This window comes from Lonchura striata, chromosome 4 (assembly GCF_050655825.1).
Source record: "Lonchura striata isolate lonStrDom1 chromosome 4, ASM5065582v1, whole genome shotgun sequence".
Classification (NCBI taxonomy): domain Eukaryota; kingdom Metazoa; phylum Chordata; class Aves; order Passeriformes; family Estrildidae; genus Lonchura; species Lonchura striata.
The window spans coordinates 68535512-68554585 of NC_140706.1; the positions used below are offsets into that span (position 1 = coordinate 68535512).

General features: G+C 37.9%; 1 protein-coding gene across 1 annotated transcript in view; it reads left to right on the plus strand.

The window, feature by feature from the left end:
- PRSS12 (serine protease 12) overlaps positions 1 to 18055 on the plus strand; it is a 33107-nt gene extending 15052 nt beyond the window's left edge. Inside the window, exons 7-13 of the mRNA XM_031504675.3 lie at positions 749 to 954; positions 3918 to 4059; positions 7695 to 7900; positions 8574 to 8652; positions 10579 to 10701; positions 13585 to 13865; positions 15498 to 18055. Of these exons, the coding sequence (XP_031360535.2) occupies positions 749 to 954; positions 3918 to 4059; positions 7695 to 7900; positions 8574 to 8652; positions 10579 to 10701; positions 13585 to 13865; positions 15498 to 15805 (1345 nt within the window). The 3' untranslated portion in view covers positions 15806 to 18055. The remainder of the gene's footprint in view (positions 1 to 748; positions 955 to 3917; positions 4060 to 7694; positions 7901 to 8573; positions 8653 to 10578; positions 10702 to 13584; positions 13866 to 15497) is intronic.
- Positions 18056 to 19074: the final 1019 nt, after the last annotated feature.

Sequence of the window (19074 nt, forward strand, 5' to 3'; positions counted from 1 at the left end):
GGCCTTAGTTTAGGTAGGAAAACCTTCAATAAGCCTGATTTAGCAGCCTTTATTCACCAAGTTCCTTCCAATTCTCTTTTTTGCTGAGATCAATGCAGGTGCTATAGAGAAGAATTGATTTTGATTTCTATTTCCCCTATAAAAGCTTGCTTCTTCTAAATCTTTGCTTGTTGCACAGTCATTAATGACAGGTATTTTCAAAGAGTAATTCTTTCTGCACTACCTCAGAAAATCCCACAGCCTGGCCTTGGAACAGTTATGTATTGAATGCATTTTAGAAAAATCCCATTTGTTTTATGCATTCAGTCTTCCCTACTTTTCCTACTGATCTCTGGCTACAAAGATACACTCTCAGTAGATGACTGCTGTCTTGCCTTCAAACTGTAACAGCTGACATTCAAAAAAGGATTTTGTCTCAGACTGTGACATTTAAATGTATACAGAATACTAAGAACATGCTTAAAGCCTCAGAGACATTGAGCCAGCCATATGCTTGGTTGAAGAGCAGCCTTAATCAAAGGCATTACATTCTTAAGTTTGCACTAATGTAACAGTAATTCCTTAAAAAAAAAAAATACTGAAGAGGCAGCATATGGTGCTCTCATTGAATTTAATGTTAACTGAACGTGCTTACTGAGAATACTGGAGAAATCTTTATTTCCTCAGGAATATCAGTTTCTTTTCTCATGCTTAAGCAACATGTGTCCTCTGATCACTGTGGACCAAAACATACCTCTGTGTTGTGCAGGTATGGGAAAAGTGCAGGTATGGAAAAAGAGAGCCACTCAGAAGGAAGCTCTGGGCCCATCTGGCTGGATGATGTGATCTGCTCTGGGAAGGAGACAAACCTTCTGCAGTGCTCCTGGCGGGAGTGGGGGAAGCATGACTGCAACCATCAGGAGGATGTCAGACTCATCTGCCACCCAGAAAATGACAGCCACAAGCGCACACTTGGTAAGGAAGCTCTTTGCTGAAGTCACAGTATGAGTATTGCTGTGGATACAGATCCAACCAAAGGACAGGATACTTAAGGATTCTCAATATCCTGGTATTTGTCAGATGGGTGCAAGGAAAGCACAGGAAGGGGAAAAACCCTTAACTTTTCTCCTGAAGATCACAGGAAGTAATCAAGTTTTGTTTAGAATGTAAGCATCCAGAACATTAAAGCTCAACCCAGATTTGCACGGTAACAAAGTCACATTCTAGACATGCTCAGTCTCAGTCTCAGTCTCCATTAGATTTTGAACCTATTCAGTACTTCAGGATGAGGTACCTAATTTTACTTGGCACTTCTCAACCTCCAAGTAATGCCTGGTGTCAAATGCTGGAGACAGAACTCAGGAATACAAATCAATACTAATCCTCCTACGGCTTTGCATTCAGACAATACAAAACAAGGGATATGGAGAAGATGGGAAGTTCAGAGATAGCAAGAAGGAAGGGTGAGATGCATGAAATTATTTCTGTGTTACTACAGCCTATCATTTATATTGTGTCTGGGTCAATAGGCCCCACTCGCTGACCAGGACAGAATGATACTACACACCCAGATAAAAGAGTTAGTTCCAATGTCAAAGGCCTACAAACTTGTGTGAAAATAAAGAGAATAAAAAGACTGATAAGAAATTATAGAAAAATAACAATTACACAGTGATAAAAATATAAACAAAATAAAATAGAAACAACTATAAACAAATAAATGTCAAAGATTCCTAAATCCACATGCAGATAATTACAAAATAATTCTGTCTATGACATATGTGCAGTAGAAACTACAGGGGAACAATGGGTTGCACAGCAATTCTGAAAAAGTTTGTTTTACAATTTGCTACATGAAGTGTGTAGCTTGTCAGTATGTAGTAGTTTAGAAAATTTCTGCCAATGTTGTCTAGCTTACTCAAGAATGTTTCAGTTGAATTTGAAATTGGTATTATATGCCTGTTTCCTTGAAATCACAGTCTGAAGGTTTATCCCACAAACTACAACATGGTTTTACTACACAGTGTTGCTACTTGTTATATCATTCAGCACTTCCACATGTACTTTTTGAGTCTCTCTCTCTTTACAGGCTTATTCAATATAGCTCTCTCAACATCCAATGACTGTTTTGTGTTGCAGTACATATATCAAATCCTATTTGTTAGAAAGAATTTTCCCAAAAATAACAAGAATTCAATCCATGACTGCTGTCTTTCCAGATGCAAACCATCTGTGCCACTTTGCTCAAATTCCTATAAAATATCTCTGCTGAAGGAGTCTGATTCATTTAAATACATCCATATGGTTACATTCTCACATCCCTACTGCCAGAATGCTATATTAATTTTTTGGTCATAAATAAAGATATGTTTTCTAAACCACAAGATGATGAGATAACAATAAAATATTACTTAAACAATAAATAAATAACAATAAAATATTAATAGTATTCTGTGCCTCTATTTGGTTAATTGAATTACAATTCTCACCTAAGTTGTATTCTTCCAGAACATATCAGTTCAACAAGAAAATAAGACCGTTTATCTGACATTTCCTAGGAGATTTCTTCTTGGAAAGTGGACAAAGTGTTATTACTATTTACTTCTCAGCATTTGAAAAAGCTTTTTTTTCCCATAAGGATAAATTCAGTGGAAAACAAAAGAGAAAACAGATGATAGGACTTAAGGAAATACAGATAATACAGAGCACTAAAAAGGAGATAGGATATACTACAATAATGACATTTGTTCAGTAAGATCACGACAGCATAAGTAAACAGAATGCTGGTGAAGTTAATCAATGTAACTGTCCAGACAGTATGAACTCCAACATAAACAATATGCTTTAAATTACATTGGAAGCAAACATACTTGGATTTTATCTTCAAATATTTCCTCATTCATTTAATGACTTAGGGTTTAACTAGCCCTGACCAGATTCATGTTTGGTATACAGAAGTTATGCATACCCTAAACAAATCTGAATTAAATAGCAAGTGCAGCTATCCCAAAATACTGCTTTAAGAGTGCAATTAAGTAATCCCTCATCCTCACATATTTAGAAAATATTAGGAACAGGTTAGAAGAATGAGGAAGAGTCTTTTCCATTATTCTAAAAAGCAACTCTCATGAGTATATTAAAGATGATAAAGTATGCTATACAAAATGATTGAGAAGGTGAGTCTCCCTTGACCATTACAAAGAGGCCACACAAGAATTCATAACTGTTTTAAGGGTATTTGCATTGCTTGCGGGCTACAGAGGAATTTTAGAGTAAGTAAGAATTAAGTATGTACTTTGCCTAATGAGTCAAAACTTAACTAGAGGCTAAGCACTGCAGAAACCATGATCAACTAAGTCTGACTAGTCCACATAAGTGAAATTTCATATTAAGAATGTATGTGAATAAACAATCAATTTAAATTGCTAGAAAAATAATCTAGAATAACATGCTGCAGAACAATGTGCATAGTGATAATGAATAGCTGAAGTTCAACACAATGCTGTGGTATTTTTGCAGTGGTTAGGAGGAGCAAGAGCAACCAGTTTGAGAATAGATTTATAGACTGAGATACAGTTACATCCATCCATAAAGTTTCTGTAAGGAAAACCTGTCCAGCTTGTATGGGTATCGCATCAAAGGTATCTCAGGTGTTTTCTACCATTTGTATAGAATTGTGGTCAATTTCTGAATTATGTCACATATTGGCTTGGAATGAAGGAATCAGCTGAAGAGTAAAGTACAGTAGTATTTAGTATTTGTCTTGTAATTTGTACAAACTGCTTCATTTTGCCAGCCAGGATGAACATGACTACTTTAACCACTGATATTAGGCTTGTTGAATGTAAATATCAGTTGTACGAAATATAATGAAAATAAACAGAAGTACCAGTTCTTGCTTCTGTTGCTGTGAGCTGACAACAGTAATTTATTCCCAGGTCCTCCCATCAGGCTGATGGATGGTGAGAATAAGAAGGAAGGACGTGTGGAGATTTTTATCAATGGCCAGTGGGGCACAATTTGTGATGATGGATGGTCTGATAAGGATGCAGCTGTAGTCTGCCGACAGCTTGGCTACAAGTAAGAAAACTCATTAAGCTGTTTGTCAAGTTATGTTTTCTGTATCTAAAAATCTTAAGTTGCTGCAACCAAATACCACAAACGTGTCTAATAAGATAATGTATGTATTTTACTACTTGTCAGTTTGGGATTCTTGTAGGAAAATGTATTTCTACTATTTCTACGAAAAGTAGTAAGGCTGTGTCTTCAAAAAGAATGTTCATTAAGTAGCATAACTGGGAATGGGAATGTTAGTATTCAAAAGTGTGCCAGCCTGACTGGCCGCAGAAATGCAAGTTAGTGCAAGTTACTAAGTATTTTTCATTAGAAGTTAAATATTCCAAATTATTAAATCTATTAAATCAATACAAAATTTTAGTTTTCATATTAATTTCAAAAACAGGTCAGTGTCCACTGTCATGAGGCATGGATATGATGACTGCAGATTCAGATGCAGGCACACCAGCAACTGAATTCCTAATTTAATGGAGTTTTTCCTTCCTTTACTGATCTGGCTAGATCTGATGTAGCTCAAATATGTGATGAAACTGTTACACAAGGGATTATGGCTCTAGTCTGCATGACAGTAATTTCAATAAACTTAATTTAACACAGGGATAGACCTGACAGAACAAACCCGCCCTCCAATTAAAACCACTGCAATATATGTGTCACTTTTGAAAGAAATCACTTAATCAGGCTTATACCGCTCATCAGCATTTTTCTTCTGGATACCCAAGAGCAGCAAAAAGTTAGCTATAGGGCAAATATATAAATAGCAGTACTAATATAAGACTTGAAAAATACCCAGAATAGTAATGAAATACAACAGGAAATTAGTGAAATGTCTTCTCCAAGTGTATCTATAAAGAAACTTGAGCTGAAGAAATACATATAATATTAAGTGTTTGTTCTATCTAACAATGTGAAGTTTGTCCAATCAAATATCATCACATTATGTCTGAACACACAATATATACCTTGTAAAAACTCCCTGGTATTCATTTAGTAAAAGCCTATTTAAAAGCAGTACTACACTATAGCTTCAAAATGGCAAAACTTGACTTACAAGTCAATATATCACTCTTACAAATTACCTGACTTGTTAATTCTAGCATAGGTTTCCATCTATCTTAATCCACTCAATTTCCTCATTAACAATATCATTAATAATAATAATAATAATAATAATAATAATAATAATAATAGTACTGCATCTGAAAAGCTCAGCATTGTTATTGTGCATGGCCCTTGGTGTGGGAGAACTGAGAGGAAAAGACCTGAAACCACTTCTCTCCAGGGACAGATATGAACAGACAAAAAAGGCTGTTTCTTTGAGGGTCATCCAATAGCTGGCTTGGAAAGCAGCAATTAAGGGACGTGTTTGTTAGGGATGGACTAAAGCCAGTTGTAAGGGCACATTTCAGTGTGTAACAAATACATAGATGTAACATTTGTATCTTCAGAGATTTCCCAATTATATGAAATAATTTTATCTATTAAGCTGCACTCCTTGCTCAAGAACACCACAGTTGTTTCCTGAGATGTTCTTCAGTGGGGTTTGTTTTGGGTTGTCTGTTTTGCTGTTGGTTGGTTAGCTGGGTCTGAAAAGCTTTCATTCCCATTATCAGCAAACTGAGAGATTACTGATGCTCGGTAAGAGATAGTTTGCTTTCATACAAAGGTAAGAAGAAGGAGGTAGTGTCCTTATTAAGTAACTGATAAGATTCTGGAGCGAGAATTCTAAACTGCAATAAATACTTTTCTGGGGAAGGATAAGAATACTGTGGTTGGTGATTGACAACAAAGTAGTTTTCAATATCCTGAAGAACTTTAGAACAATGCCCTAAAGCAGAAACTTTGTTATTTGACAGAGATACCAAAAACAGGTAAGAATTTACAATGAGTGCCTGTACTATGTCACTGTGTTGTAACAACAAACATGAACACATGAGCTGCCCACAGGTATCAGAGAGTTGGACTTTTTTTTTTTTTTGTCGTTATCTGTAATCAGAGTATCTGTCACAAAAGAAAAATATTTGGAGCAAGAGTCACACTGTTTGGGACTGACAAGTCAAATAATAGTAAACTCATTCGGCAGAGATTGTCCTATACTGGTTCCAAAGGCAATTAAGGCTTTGGATTATCTAGCAAATACCTCCTAACCATAGTTATTGAAAATAGGTATGGATAGTTGACCTTGTGGTATCGTCTCTCATGTAGTGTTTCATGAGCTTCTCTTTCCTGGCTTTTTATAATCTCTGTATTCTAACCCATGTTCCCTACTTGGAAATCCTGCCCACCTACCCTTCAGTACATAGTAAAAAAATCCACACAGGCAAAGCTATCCATGTGCAAAAGTTTCAAAAGGGAGGAAGCTCCTGTGTTACTTTCATGTTTCAGTTATATGGATGTGGCAATTGAGAGCTGGTTCAGTTTGAGCCAGCCACACTTCTACGGTGATGAAGCTTTGAAAATGGTTTGACAGATCAGGATTCCTCCCCAACAGACCAAACCCAGCTCAAGAAAGGATGTAAATTCTTCATGCCATTCTTACCTACCTTCCCCAACACTGCAGGTATTAAAGAGGTACAAAAAGAGCTGTAACAGGAGAGAAATACTTTCTTGCCTAATACATTTTCATAGTCAAATTCTCTTTCTCTGCTCCAGCATTTCATCACATCTGCAGTTAGAGTTCTCTATGCACAGAAGCAGTACTTTAACAAGATACAATTATAGAATATCCTTTAAAAGGGTAATCTGTATTTTAATTTTATGGAATTCCATATATTTATATCCCAGTAAAATGTCAGTAAATTGCTCTTAACCAATAGGTAAACTTATAGTTCAGGCACATTTAGAGGTGTCTGTGGCTTTCTGCCACATTTCTCTGTATAGCTAGTTGGGTGATCTCTCACTCATTCCTTCTGCCTCTTAAACCATATACAACAAAACATCTATTTATATATTAAGATGATTACTATAAGTAATTAACAGTAATACTCTATCATAGGAACTGTCAAATGAGATGCTTAAATGCTACACAAGCACCAAGTACTGGGTCTGTCCCAAGAACAGGGGAATGCAGACACTGAACTGGTCTCCAGTGACGTGACATTTTTAGACCTCAAATATGAGGTGCCCTGTACAAGATAACATGATAATAAAATATTTTAATAACTACTAACAACTGGTAGGTCTGTACATCATCGCTCCTACTGCACCACAAGTATACTGTATTTAACTGGTCCATCTTTCTGAGGGAATCAGACCTGAACAAACTATTTTTAGCTCTCACAGATGCTGACTTTATATGAGGATTAAAGAGATTATGAAAAAGCAGCTTTCACGTATTTTGTTTTATGGCAAAATGTAATGCTGATACAATGTAAAATACTTTGCACACTGCCTTCTAACCAGATACACAAAAAACATTAATGAAATATAGCAATTTTGTTTTATTCATTTCACAGTTTTATTTTTTCTACATACCAGAATTAGAGAGGTGGCGAGAAGGTGCTTGCTATCAAGTGAAACAGTAACAGGGTTTGGAATGAACCATCAATGTCTTTGACTGCTCACTTGGAAATTTGATTAAAATGTAGAAAAATGTCTCAAAATGTTCAATAATAAGAAAAAATATGCTGTGTTTGCAGAGGCCCAGCTAGAGCAAGGACAATGGCCTATTTTGGTGAGGGCAAAGGCCCGATCCACGTGGATAACATCAAGTGTACAGGAAATGAGAGGTCCTTGGCAGACTGCATTAAGCAGGACATTGGGATGCACAACTGCCGGCACAGTGAGGACGCAGGGGTCATCTGCGACCACCTAAGCAAGAAAGTTCCTGGGAACAGCAATAAAGGTGAGGCTGCTGTCATGAGGGGCGACCAACAGGTCCAGGTGAGCAAGTGTCACGGTAGGAAGAGACAGACTTAACAATCCCACCTCACAGAGGAAACAGTTTTATCAAAAACAATTATAGAACAAAAGGAGTGGGAATCCTCTCTGCTGACACTGTGTGAACTTATTCTTTGCAGATGCACAAAGGAAGCACCAAGACTACTCAATCTTTGTTGCTATGGTTTAAAGCAGACATGTTCATTAAGCTGCTTGAGGGACATGATGCAAAAACCTCAACAGCTCCTTTCAGCTTTTCAAGGTATAGGTTATCCTCAAATAAGGACTGAGACCTGTGTGGTTGGCCAAGCTCTGCTTCCACTTACAGGAAGTAAGGAAGAGCCCTATAAAATTCTACATGTGAGAAGCAAATGTGTAAATGACTGATCACAGTCAAAAGAACTCAGCTACAAAGCATTTCTAAGTCTTAAAAGAATTCACTGTATTTTCCTCAGTCAAAAGATCTCACTTATAAAGAATTTCTAAGTCTATTTTCCCAATCAAAATTTAACTGTTAAAAACTACCACGGAACACAGGATAACTTCAACGTTTAGATTTTTTTAAAGTTACCTCCATTGAACGTTGGCCACTTTTCATGTTGAGTTTAATGCTCTCTACATCTCCCTTTCTGGTTTAGATTCTCTTGCTTCTGTTTGTGGGCTGAGGTTGCTCCATCGTCGACAAAAGCGAATAATTGGTGGGAAAAATTCTTTACGGTAAATAATTGGTAAAGATAAATAATTTTGAATATAAAGCTTCTAAGACAAATATTTGCCACAACTGGTTTGCCAAATGTACAGTTTTATTGTAGGCTTGTTGTTTGCTTTTCTTTTGACTTGTCATGGTGTAGGACTAGAAATATACCCAAAGCAAATTTGGCAGGAAATGAAAAAGTATTAATTGATAAGTACTTGCAGCATTAGTTGAAAATCTGTAGATGCTTGAATGGGTTCAATTTTTAACTTACAAAATAGCTATTTTACTTTTATCAGATGATATCTTGATATCAGGATATGAGCTATAAAAACAGAACTATGAATGTAGTACAAGGTTTTAAATGCCACCTATACCAAAAAGAGAGGCCTGGGTATGATTCACTGCCTAAGACCTTATTTTCTTTCATAAAATAAGACTTGATGATGACTCAGCTAAAAAACTGGGAGGCACTGACTTTACTTTTTTAACAGTTCTGACTAAACACAAAAAAAATATTCACACTATCTTACAAAAGGCATTGTAAAAAATACACTAACAGCATCATTACATGGCACTGTGCAACCTGTTTCAAGGTACATGCACAGCACTGATCAATCCATTTCTAAGAAGACACTGCCCAAGTGGGAGAGCTTCAAAGAACAAGAGGTTAACAAGAGGTAGCCCAGAAAAATACTTTAATACAGCCAGATAAAGCAAAGTAGGATAACTTACCTTGATAAAGAGACAAATGAGATAACAGAGAATGCATAGCACAGGAAGAGACTGAGAATTCTTGCCTCAGAATATGAGTTCTAAGGACACTTGCTGAAATGCAATGCTGACAAATAATGTATTGCACAATTTAGTCAGAGCAAGGAAGCTGGTCTCACCATAATTCAGTACAGGGATGTTAGATGAAACAAAAAGGTGATAAAAATCCAACAGTGCATGCAGAAATGCTTCAAAAGCAAGAAAGGGAGCATATGTATGTATCAGAAAAGGACTCAATGTCACAAGAAGTCATTAAGACAAGGAACTTGAGGAAGTTTGAAAAGAACTGGATACTTACATATGTACCAGCAAATCCAAAGCTGCCTAAATCACCTCATTTTAGAAAAATATATGAAATCCTATCTTTTAGAATGAAGAAGTATCTAAACTGTTTTATTCTTTATGGGAAGTAAATTCCTCCACCTCACTTTAAAACATTTGGCACGGGTAACTGAGATGCTGGACTAGATGGCCCCTGGCAACTCTTGTTGTCCAGCACATGCCATTCAAGCTGACTACTCAGAAAACACTCAGACTACCTGTTGCTTACTCTTAGATGCTGCCATTGCTTACAGGTGCATCTCTCTCCCTTTCCCTTCTCTGACTCCTAATATATTGAACCAGCAAAAAAGAATACATCCTGTATTCACATGTATGCAAGTATGGCCAGATCTACAATAAAAAACAGATAACCACAGGCTGAAAACAGGTGCTCCTCTATTCTTGAGACTTCTACAGTTGCTTTATACCTCTTGTATTGCCACTTTCTCATGAAGACACGGATGGATGCTGGGTTCAGCTTTTTAAGAAATTCCCCTTTCCCCTCTCCAGTTGACAGGAAATTTCTGGTTTGTTGACTTGGACAGCATTTCGTGAGGAACCCACAGAATGTATTTTTGGATCAATGAATGCAACCTGAGAAGAGAAAATTCAAATAGCTGACTGTGGGAGGAAGCACTTAAGAGTGCTGGATTCCCAAATTCTCTGTGAAGTAATGCGGACCATTGTTAAATGGAATTCTGAACGTTGCCAGGATTTTAAATATTCACCACCCTTAATAAATATCAGATTTTTTAAGTAAGCTGTGTCAGTCAAAGAAAGCCAACAGGATGCACACTGCAGGTAACCTGAGCTCCCCACTGATGTATGCTGAACACCATGTGTCACTCCTGCAGGGGCGGCTGGCCGTGGCAGGTGGCACTGCGGCTGAAATCCTCTCATGGTGATGGGAGACTCCTGTGTGGTGCTACTCTCATCAGCAGCTGCTGGGTCCTCACTGCTGCACACTGCTTTAAAAGGTGGGTCTATCTTCAACAGTGCACTGTGTTTGAAACTGTTTTGCTGTTCTGGGCATATGCAAAACCATTACAGTTCAAGCCCATGGAAAACTGTTCCAAGAGTTGGCCTTTGGTTTTAAAAAACTACCAACTCAACTTCGCTTCCCTCAAACAAACAAAACACCCTAATGCATTGAAATTATTTGGGTGTTATCATTCATGTGATTTATATTCACCACTTCAGCATTTTAATGAAAAAATACAGACAACACTTTGGACATTTTAACTTCCTATTCCAAAAAAATTGCAGCTTATGACCTTGAAGATTATATTGAAGACAACTGAGCAGACACCAAACATAGGGACTGGAATATTTTAGATTAAATTTGGTAAGAACAAATCTTGACAGTAATAGTCCTTTTTACTGTGTCACAGCAGTGACTGTGATACAGACACAGTTGTACAGGATTCATTACTGAATTAAGTTACTGAAGTATAAAAGCATCAACTAGCACAATAAGGAAGCTAATCTTGTGATTAGTGGTTATTTCATTGGAATAGATTGGCAAAAAACCATATAGGAGCACTACAATTTTGATAGTATTTGGTAGAATTTGCTCAAGTGAGCTGCAAACATTTAAAATTTTGATTTTGAGCCTTTCCTTTTGCACACTAGCAACTAAAATGAAGAGTCAGACAGACTTTTACTCAAATACAGTGTGTATTACATCTGCTGTGCACCAGATGCACATCTTTTCTTGTGTCCTGAAATCACAAAGGCCTTTCCTTGGTAATATTTCAAGCTGAAATAGTCAAAGTTAGTAAAATTTTCTGCTATTTCAACTGATGCCCTAGGTGCATCTGTAGAACCGTGGAAGCTCTTTAGTTGTTTTCATCAAAATTCATAGACAATGGCTTCCTATTTCCCTGTTCATTATCTCTGTAGTGACTGCCAAGGATGTTACCTGAGGGTCTTGAGAAAGCCTTTGATAACAGGTTTGAAAACTGAATGTGGTGCCAAGGAGTGCCAATTTGAGGTACTCTGCTGAGCACCCACAGGATGGGGCAGCAGCATGGCTGGAGCAAAGCACACTGTGGTAATTCCAGATTGGTGCATCCACTCGAGGGGCTGTCACAGGCTACCCTGAAACTGTTACCCGTGGTCTCAGGGACCAAGGTATTGTTTTATCCCAGAAGTTATGTTTAAACTGCAATTAGACCTAAGCATACAGCTCCAACACCCTGTGGATGCACTATTGTTCACTGTAAATACGGGAAGCCTTTAGCTTTAAGCTGGCTTTGGACAGGCTGGGCTGAACTTCCAAATGATCTCAGAGTGATTTTCAGGGATAGGTTTCCAGGAGCTATCTATAGATCAAGTGCCTTCTTCACATATTTTCCACAGATGGACAAGAGAAAAGCCAGCATACCATTTCTCATATCCTGGAAATTTTAACACTGCTTAAGTAACCAATGTGGGCTCATCTATACTAGGAATAAAAATTAAGCATAATTTTATGCATGATTATTAGAATTGTTCATCAGTACTACAGTAGAATTATTGGTTTCTATACTTTGGCAGGTATGTTATTTAAGATAAAATATTTGAAGCTATTTTTTGTTTTATAACTCATTCTTTTCTTGAGTTATTCCAACAGCTATAGTGAAATTGGAAGGTCCATACACTTAAAAAAATAACTGGATAATTAGAAACATGAGGCATAGGAAAAACCCCTTAATGTATCCTGTATACAAGGTCATCTTTGGATGAAAGGATGTTTGTTCACAGCCTGCAGCTCTCTCTCCATAAAGCCTAGAAGTGAAATTTTGCTGACAGAATACTTGAATGATTAGACCAAAAAAGCTTTACAGGCAACCAGGAATTCAACTCACAATGAGAAGAAATATTCAGTGGTACAGTTATATATTGTGCAGAAAACTCTAATGTTTCTGCTTTGTCTGCTGCTCCTCAAGTAGGCTTTAACAAGCAATGGAGACCAAAAATTTGCTGGATGGTATAAAAAGAACAGGCACAGGTTGAAAGGTGCTGGGCCACTGTGGGTACTATTTTCTCCTAGCATATTAGAAATTTCCTGTTGAAGGCTATTAAGGAAAAGGAGAAATAAAAGAAAAACATTTCTGTTGGCTTAGCCATATTTTAAAATAAATACATACACCCAACAGTACTCCCTTGTTTACATTTTGCCTGGGAAGGACTGTGTGTAATACAAAAATCTCCAAAGACTTGCACAGAAGATTTTTATCTCAGTCACAGTAGCAATCTCTAATGTATTTACCATTTAGTCCACGATGTGAAAGAAACTGGAGTTCTATCAGATGCAAAACAAGCCTAAGATCTATAGGCCTCCTGTCAGTTTGACAATAGGTGCTTGTGATGCATAAATGCTTTTTCATCCTTAGTATAACTTCAGTCGATGTGACATGTTTTTAAGTTACCTAAGCCTCCAAAGTTCCTCACCCAACCCACAAAGCAGGCCTGAACACTGTTTTCACTCCAATAATTATTTGGAGCATCGCAATGATGTCAGTACTCAAGTTGTTGTTGCAATTACTGGCAGTTTGTGTTACCCTTTCTAAATAAATTTATAATACACACCTTGTACATTTGAAGCGCCAGTCATGGCAAATGGCCCTAAGAGAATTGCCTGTGAAAACATTCCAAAAGAGCATGGCACAACCTGAAACCTCAGAAGGTTTTTACATTCTTTAGGACACACTGAAATGTCAGTGTAAACATTTGAGAAAGCATTTTTGCTCTTTAAAAAAAATCTTTTGCTAATATTAGTTATGTGAACAATAAAGAAAATGATGAACACTCCTGTTAGCATGCTCAGGATGTGACTTTGCCTGAGCCAGACCTGTTTGTTTTCACCTCCATCTCAGGTATGGCAACAACACTCGCAACTACGTAGTGCGGGTCGGAGACTATCACACGCTGGTGCTGGAGGAGTACGAGGAGGAAATCGGAGTCCAGGAGATTGTGGTGCACAAGGACTACAGGCCTGACAGCAGCGACTACGACATCGCCTTGGTGAGGCTGCAGGGGCCCGAGGAACAGTGTGCAAGGTTCAGCACCCACGTTCTACCTGCCTGCTTGCCACTGAGGAGGGAGCGACCACAGAAAACTGCTCCCAACTGTTTCATCACTGGATGGGGTGACACAGGTAAAATCATTTCCATGCACCAATCAGATTATCTGAGGCTGCTTTAAAAAAATCCTCAAATAATTAAAATAAGAAAATGCTCAAAATGAAAGTATTTTACTCTTTTTTAATATAGACAAATATTTTTTCTCCTAATCCTTAACCAGGAATGATAGTATTTTGTTTACTCATTATAATTTGTATTTGTATCCAAGCGGTGATTAACCATGCCACTCTAAATCACAGACCCTGTCAGTAAAGTGGCCTCATTAAGAACGACAAGCAGAAAGAAAAAGCTTATTTGTTGCCAGGCACACACTGCACAGCAGCTTATCACCCCCTGCCTCAGTACATAACTAACAGCTCTAACGCATTTAAGGTTTCAAAGATAAGGACCATGAATATTTTAATTTTAAAAAGGTTATTTAAATTACAATACTTCAATAGAGAAATTGATAGAAAATATGACACAATAGAATTTCAAATAACATTTTAGTGTTCCTTGTTACCACTAACATTTTAAACCAGCTTTGATTTAAATAACAGAACATCCTGCCAAAATTTACAAGAGCCTCAACACAATCTGCACTTCAGGCTTCTACTTGCTTTTTTTGGTCAGTACAAGATTCTTCCTCTTCAAAGGTCTTTGTCCTTTAAATGTTTCACAAATTAATAACCATGTTTTACTTTTGTTTTTGTGGTGCTGCATACAGTGCAAGACAGCAACCACACTTGAGTCTTTGTTCCAGTGACTCACTCACTGCCAAGGAGACAAGGCATGGCCAAGTATCTGCCCCTCCTCTTTACATGCACTAATCTGTGTGCACAGATGTCAGGGTCACTGTACTACAATAAATGAGAGAGATGTGTTTTTGCTAAAAACAATTGTTAATTCATTACTAGCTCTGTCTAGACTTTTTACATAATTCACTGAAAGACCTGCCATACTGTTAGCTTAGGACATCTATTTCAGGAAACATTAACCACTGCAGTAATTGGCTTCAATTTATGGTAAGAAATGACATCATTGCAATACCTCAGCTGACATTTCACACTTACTATATGAATCATAATTGCTTCACAAGTTATAAACTTTTACTTTAAAAAAGGCAAAACCAACACTGCCTGTCATGTCCCATGCTTTCAACTGAAAGAGGTGTAAGCTATGGAAAAAAAGTAGAAAGCTCAATTTGAATGCTCTGCTTGGAAGCCACCAGAAAATGCAGCACCAGTTCAGGCTGAGCTACACTAGACTTGAACTGGCAACATAGAAATAAAGGATTTCTACTGCTTTACTCTCAGCTGCTCAAGACTCCCAAAAATTGCTTCACATAGAGGTATTGAAGTCTGTGTTCTTCTGTAGAAGACACAAAGTGCTTGGAGTAAACCAAACTCCAGCCTTGGAAAGATCCAAGAGAACACATGCAGAAAACCTACCTTTTTTTAAAAGCATCTACATTTTACATTTACAATATCTACTGTATTTTAGTATTATATTTAATGCAGAGATTTTTTTTCAATAATCATGCTTCCATTAATTTTATGTAATGACAAAGCAGTGTAAAGACCCGAGAGTAAAAATTGGATTAAATCATATCTATGTTTCCAAGACTGACAATTGTAATGAGACAATAATTTGGATCTCCTTTTTAGGACGGTCTTATTCAAGAACACTGCAACAGGCTGCCATCCCCTTACTTCCCAAGAGGGTGTGCGAAGAACGCTACAAAAGAAGATTCACAGGAAGAATGCTCTGTGCTGGAAACGTGCAGGAACAGAAACGAGTTGACAGCTGTCAAGGAGACAGCGGTGGACCACTGATGTGCGAACGCCCAGGGGAAAGCTGGGCTGTGTACGGTGTGACCTCCTGGGGCTATGGCTGTGGGGTCAAAGATTCCCCAGGTGTCTACACTAAAGTATCATCTTTCATACCCTGGATTAAAAGTTTGACCAAACTATGAACGCCCATAATGAAAACCAAACTTTGAGGCAGGACAACTTGAACAGCACATGCAGTGCATAGCTGGGGCCCACAGTGGGTGGAAACAGGTATTTACACGATTCATGTGTTTTTGTTTTCATTAAATCCAAGCTGTGTACACTCAAGCCTTCCAGTTAGGGATTAATCCTCCCTGTTCCAGAAGTTCAAATACTGCATGAAAAAATTACCATGTATCTAAGGGGAAAAGTGATAGCCAGCTAGAGTAATACTGGAGCCAGACAGCTGGAGACTTTGTCCACAAGACTGTAGCTCCATGCTATTTATGCTCCAAGCTTCTCTACAATTACAGATCTCAATTAATCTTTAGTCTAGTTTATTTAATCTATTATTCCCATGATTTTACACTCAGCCCCCTAAATCTGACTCATGTTTCAGTAGCTTCTGAGACCATTAGTAGCCTAATTCTTCATAAGTAACTCCGAGTGTGTATTAAACGCAGGAAGAAAAACAATGGTCAATAATCACATCCCCAGCTAACTGGCTAAATGTCCTCACAGGTTAGTGAGCCTGAAGTACATTCCCAAGTAAAACAGCCAGTAAAGTGACAGTTTCCCCACAAACATCCTGCACAGCTGCAAGAGCAACCACTTATTTACTTCACTGAAGTAGCATTAGTCCTATTTCTGAAATTCACAATTTTGAGTATATACAGCATTTTGGAGATTATTTACTTTTTCTATTTACCACTAGCTGTCAGTACAGTGTCAGACAACAAATACCCCTATCCTTGCATTGCTGGGCTTAGCTCAAGCAGTGCAAAGAACCTCCGTCAATCCTACCAAAGTTATACATACAATGGAGTTGTTGAGCCAAAGCTTGTCTGGAATGGTCTATAAAGTCTTAAACTGTGTTTTCTATAAAGTAATATTTAGATAACTCTCTCCTGTTAGTTGCAACACTGGTTCAGACTGATCTCACAGGAAAGCTGTTTTCAGTTACTTCTAAAGCACTGACCCATCTTGATTTCATCCAATTGTTTCCAAATACTGTTCCCCATGCTATGAAATCCCTAACTTTTTATAAAAATGCACTGATAACCAACTTGCTGTCCTGTGAGGAAGGGCCACCACACTGACGTAGAACACAGCATATAGTCACTACCTTAGTGTAACACTGAAAGGCATCAGTCTGAAAACCACCTGTGAACTGACTCACTGGGGAAGGAGCCACGACAGCTCAGCTCTACAATCCCCATGGGTGTATGTATCACAGTAACAACTATGCTCATAAAAACACAACTGAAAGCTATGGGCCATGGAACAAGTGTGACAAGTGTGGCAGATGAGTGACACCACATAGTGATTGTGCAAACTGTGACCACCAGTGACTGTTTCCCAGTTTCCTATCCCCCAAACTGGCTAGGATTGTGTTGTGTGGTGTTTTGTGAAAAAGTGGGGTGCTTGCATTCACGCTGTAAATGGGCAATCATTCATTTTTGTATTGTTGTGTGTCTCTCTGGTGTTACAAATATCCAATACTACTCACTTGCATATGAAGTGGCAACGACATTGCCGAAGCCCATGTGATTGAATATTTAGCCGTTAACAACTCCAACCTCAAATTTAAGTTTTCAATGATCAGGACTAATTATTAACTGGTGCTAAACTAGTACATGAGGTGCTTTAATATATTTCAGTTCTCTGTAATTCCACACTATTTGAAATAGTGTAAAATATTTTAAAACATCATAAATCACTGCATTGTGACCACCTAGTTAGATCAATGCAAAACACTGTGCTAGTCAACTTCAAAGCCATTACATTTTTACTTCTCTATGGTCCTTAATTACAAGGGAAGTCAGTCTGTCAAAAAGTATCTGCACATAACATCTGAGTTTTGCTGTATAAGACCTATTGAGACTTGTGGTGAAGTAGGCTACATAGTGCAATATAAGTGTTATATACAGGGGAAAGAATCATCCTTTAATAGTTGCATCACAGAAACAAAATACTTTGAGGGAGAGGGAGAACTAAGCCTGCATACTAAGTGTAGTAAGTGTTTAGATTTAGTACAGTACTTTATTATTTTTGCCCTTTTAATAGAATGCTTTATTAGATTTTAAAATGTTGCACTACTGTTTCCATGCTGAGCATGCCTTTTCAGTTTCTAACATAAAATGAAAATGCCTCCATCTTATGTCATTGTTATTTTTGTTCAGTGAGCCTGATGGTCTACATGTCTACAATAAAAACTGCCACAATGACTACAATTTCTGTACGTTAATTAATACCACAGATGTTCAAGCAGCTGCTGCAGAACATCAGCTGGGCAAAGCTCACATGGGCTGTACCTGAGGAAGGGGGTTCTTGAAATCATTAAAGCATATAAACTTAGGGCTACTTTCTCAGAGAGGAAGGTTTGTCTTATTCCCAGTGCTTTAACTGAAACCTGTTACGTTGTTGAAAGTTCATCCTACAGTTTTAAAGCTGTTTAATAACTGTGTTAAGTGTGGCACAAACCATGAGAACACGTGGCACTTGTTACCAGGTAAGATGACCATCCTCAAGAAACATCATCTCTCCAGGTTCCCCAGCACTGTAACAATTTACAGTTAGATACAGTCCTCTTATTAAACATCCCAAGTTTTTATTTGCCAGAGAATAAACAATACAGAGACATCACAGCAACTGACACACAAAGCCTCCTCAATGTGTATCTTATCTCAACTCCAAGAAAGTTCCCAAAATAAAAGGGCCAGCCTGCCTGGCATTTGCCTATTTAAGATAAGCAAGTAACTGCCCTTACAGAACACACGTGATTCCTACAGAGGTCCAATAGTTCAGGAGAAAAGGGAACTCACAGTAAACACTGATTGTTGGCTAGCAGGCTTGGCAGCCACTACCTTGGAATGCAGAGCAGTAAGCAACGATAGGGTTCTTAAAAGAAGAGAGTAATTGCACACCACCAGTTAAAACAGGTGTGCTATCACTTGTTACAGCACCACACAAAACACATTCAACTGTACTTCCTCTTGAGCAGAAAAAGTATATGCTTAAAAAAAAAAAAAGTTTCCTATGACAGCTCTCTAATCTTCCCACCAAACACAACCACAGAAATAACTTCCTCAGATCTAGTCCATGCTGTAATGAGAGTCCACAGTTCTGCTCCATTCACTTCAAGCAGGAATCCAGACCTCAGCTGCCAAACGCTCAGCAGCAATTACACCACATGCTGATCATCTCAGCTCTGGCTTCACAGATTTTGTTTCCCAATCCTTTCAAACTCTCC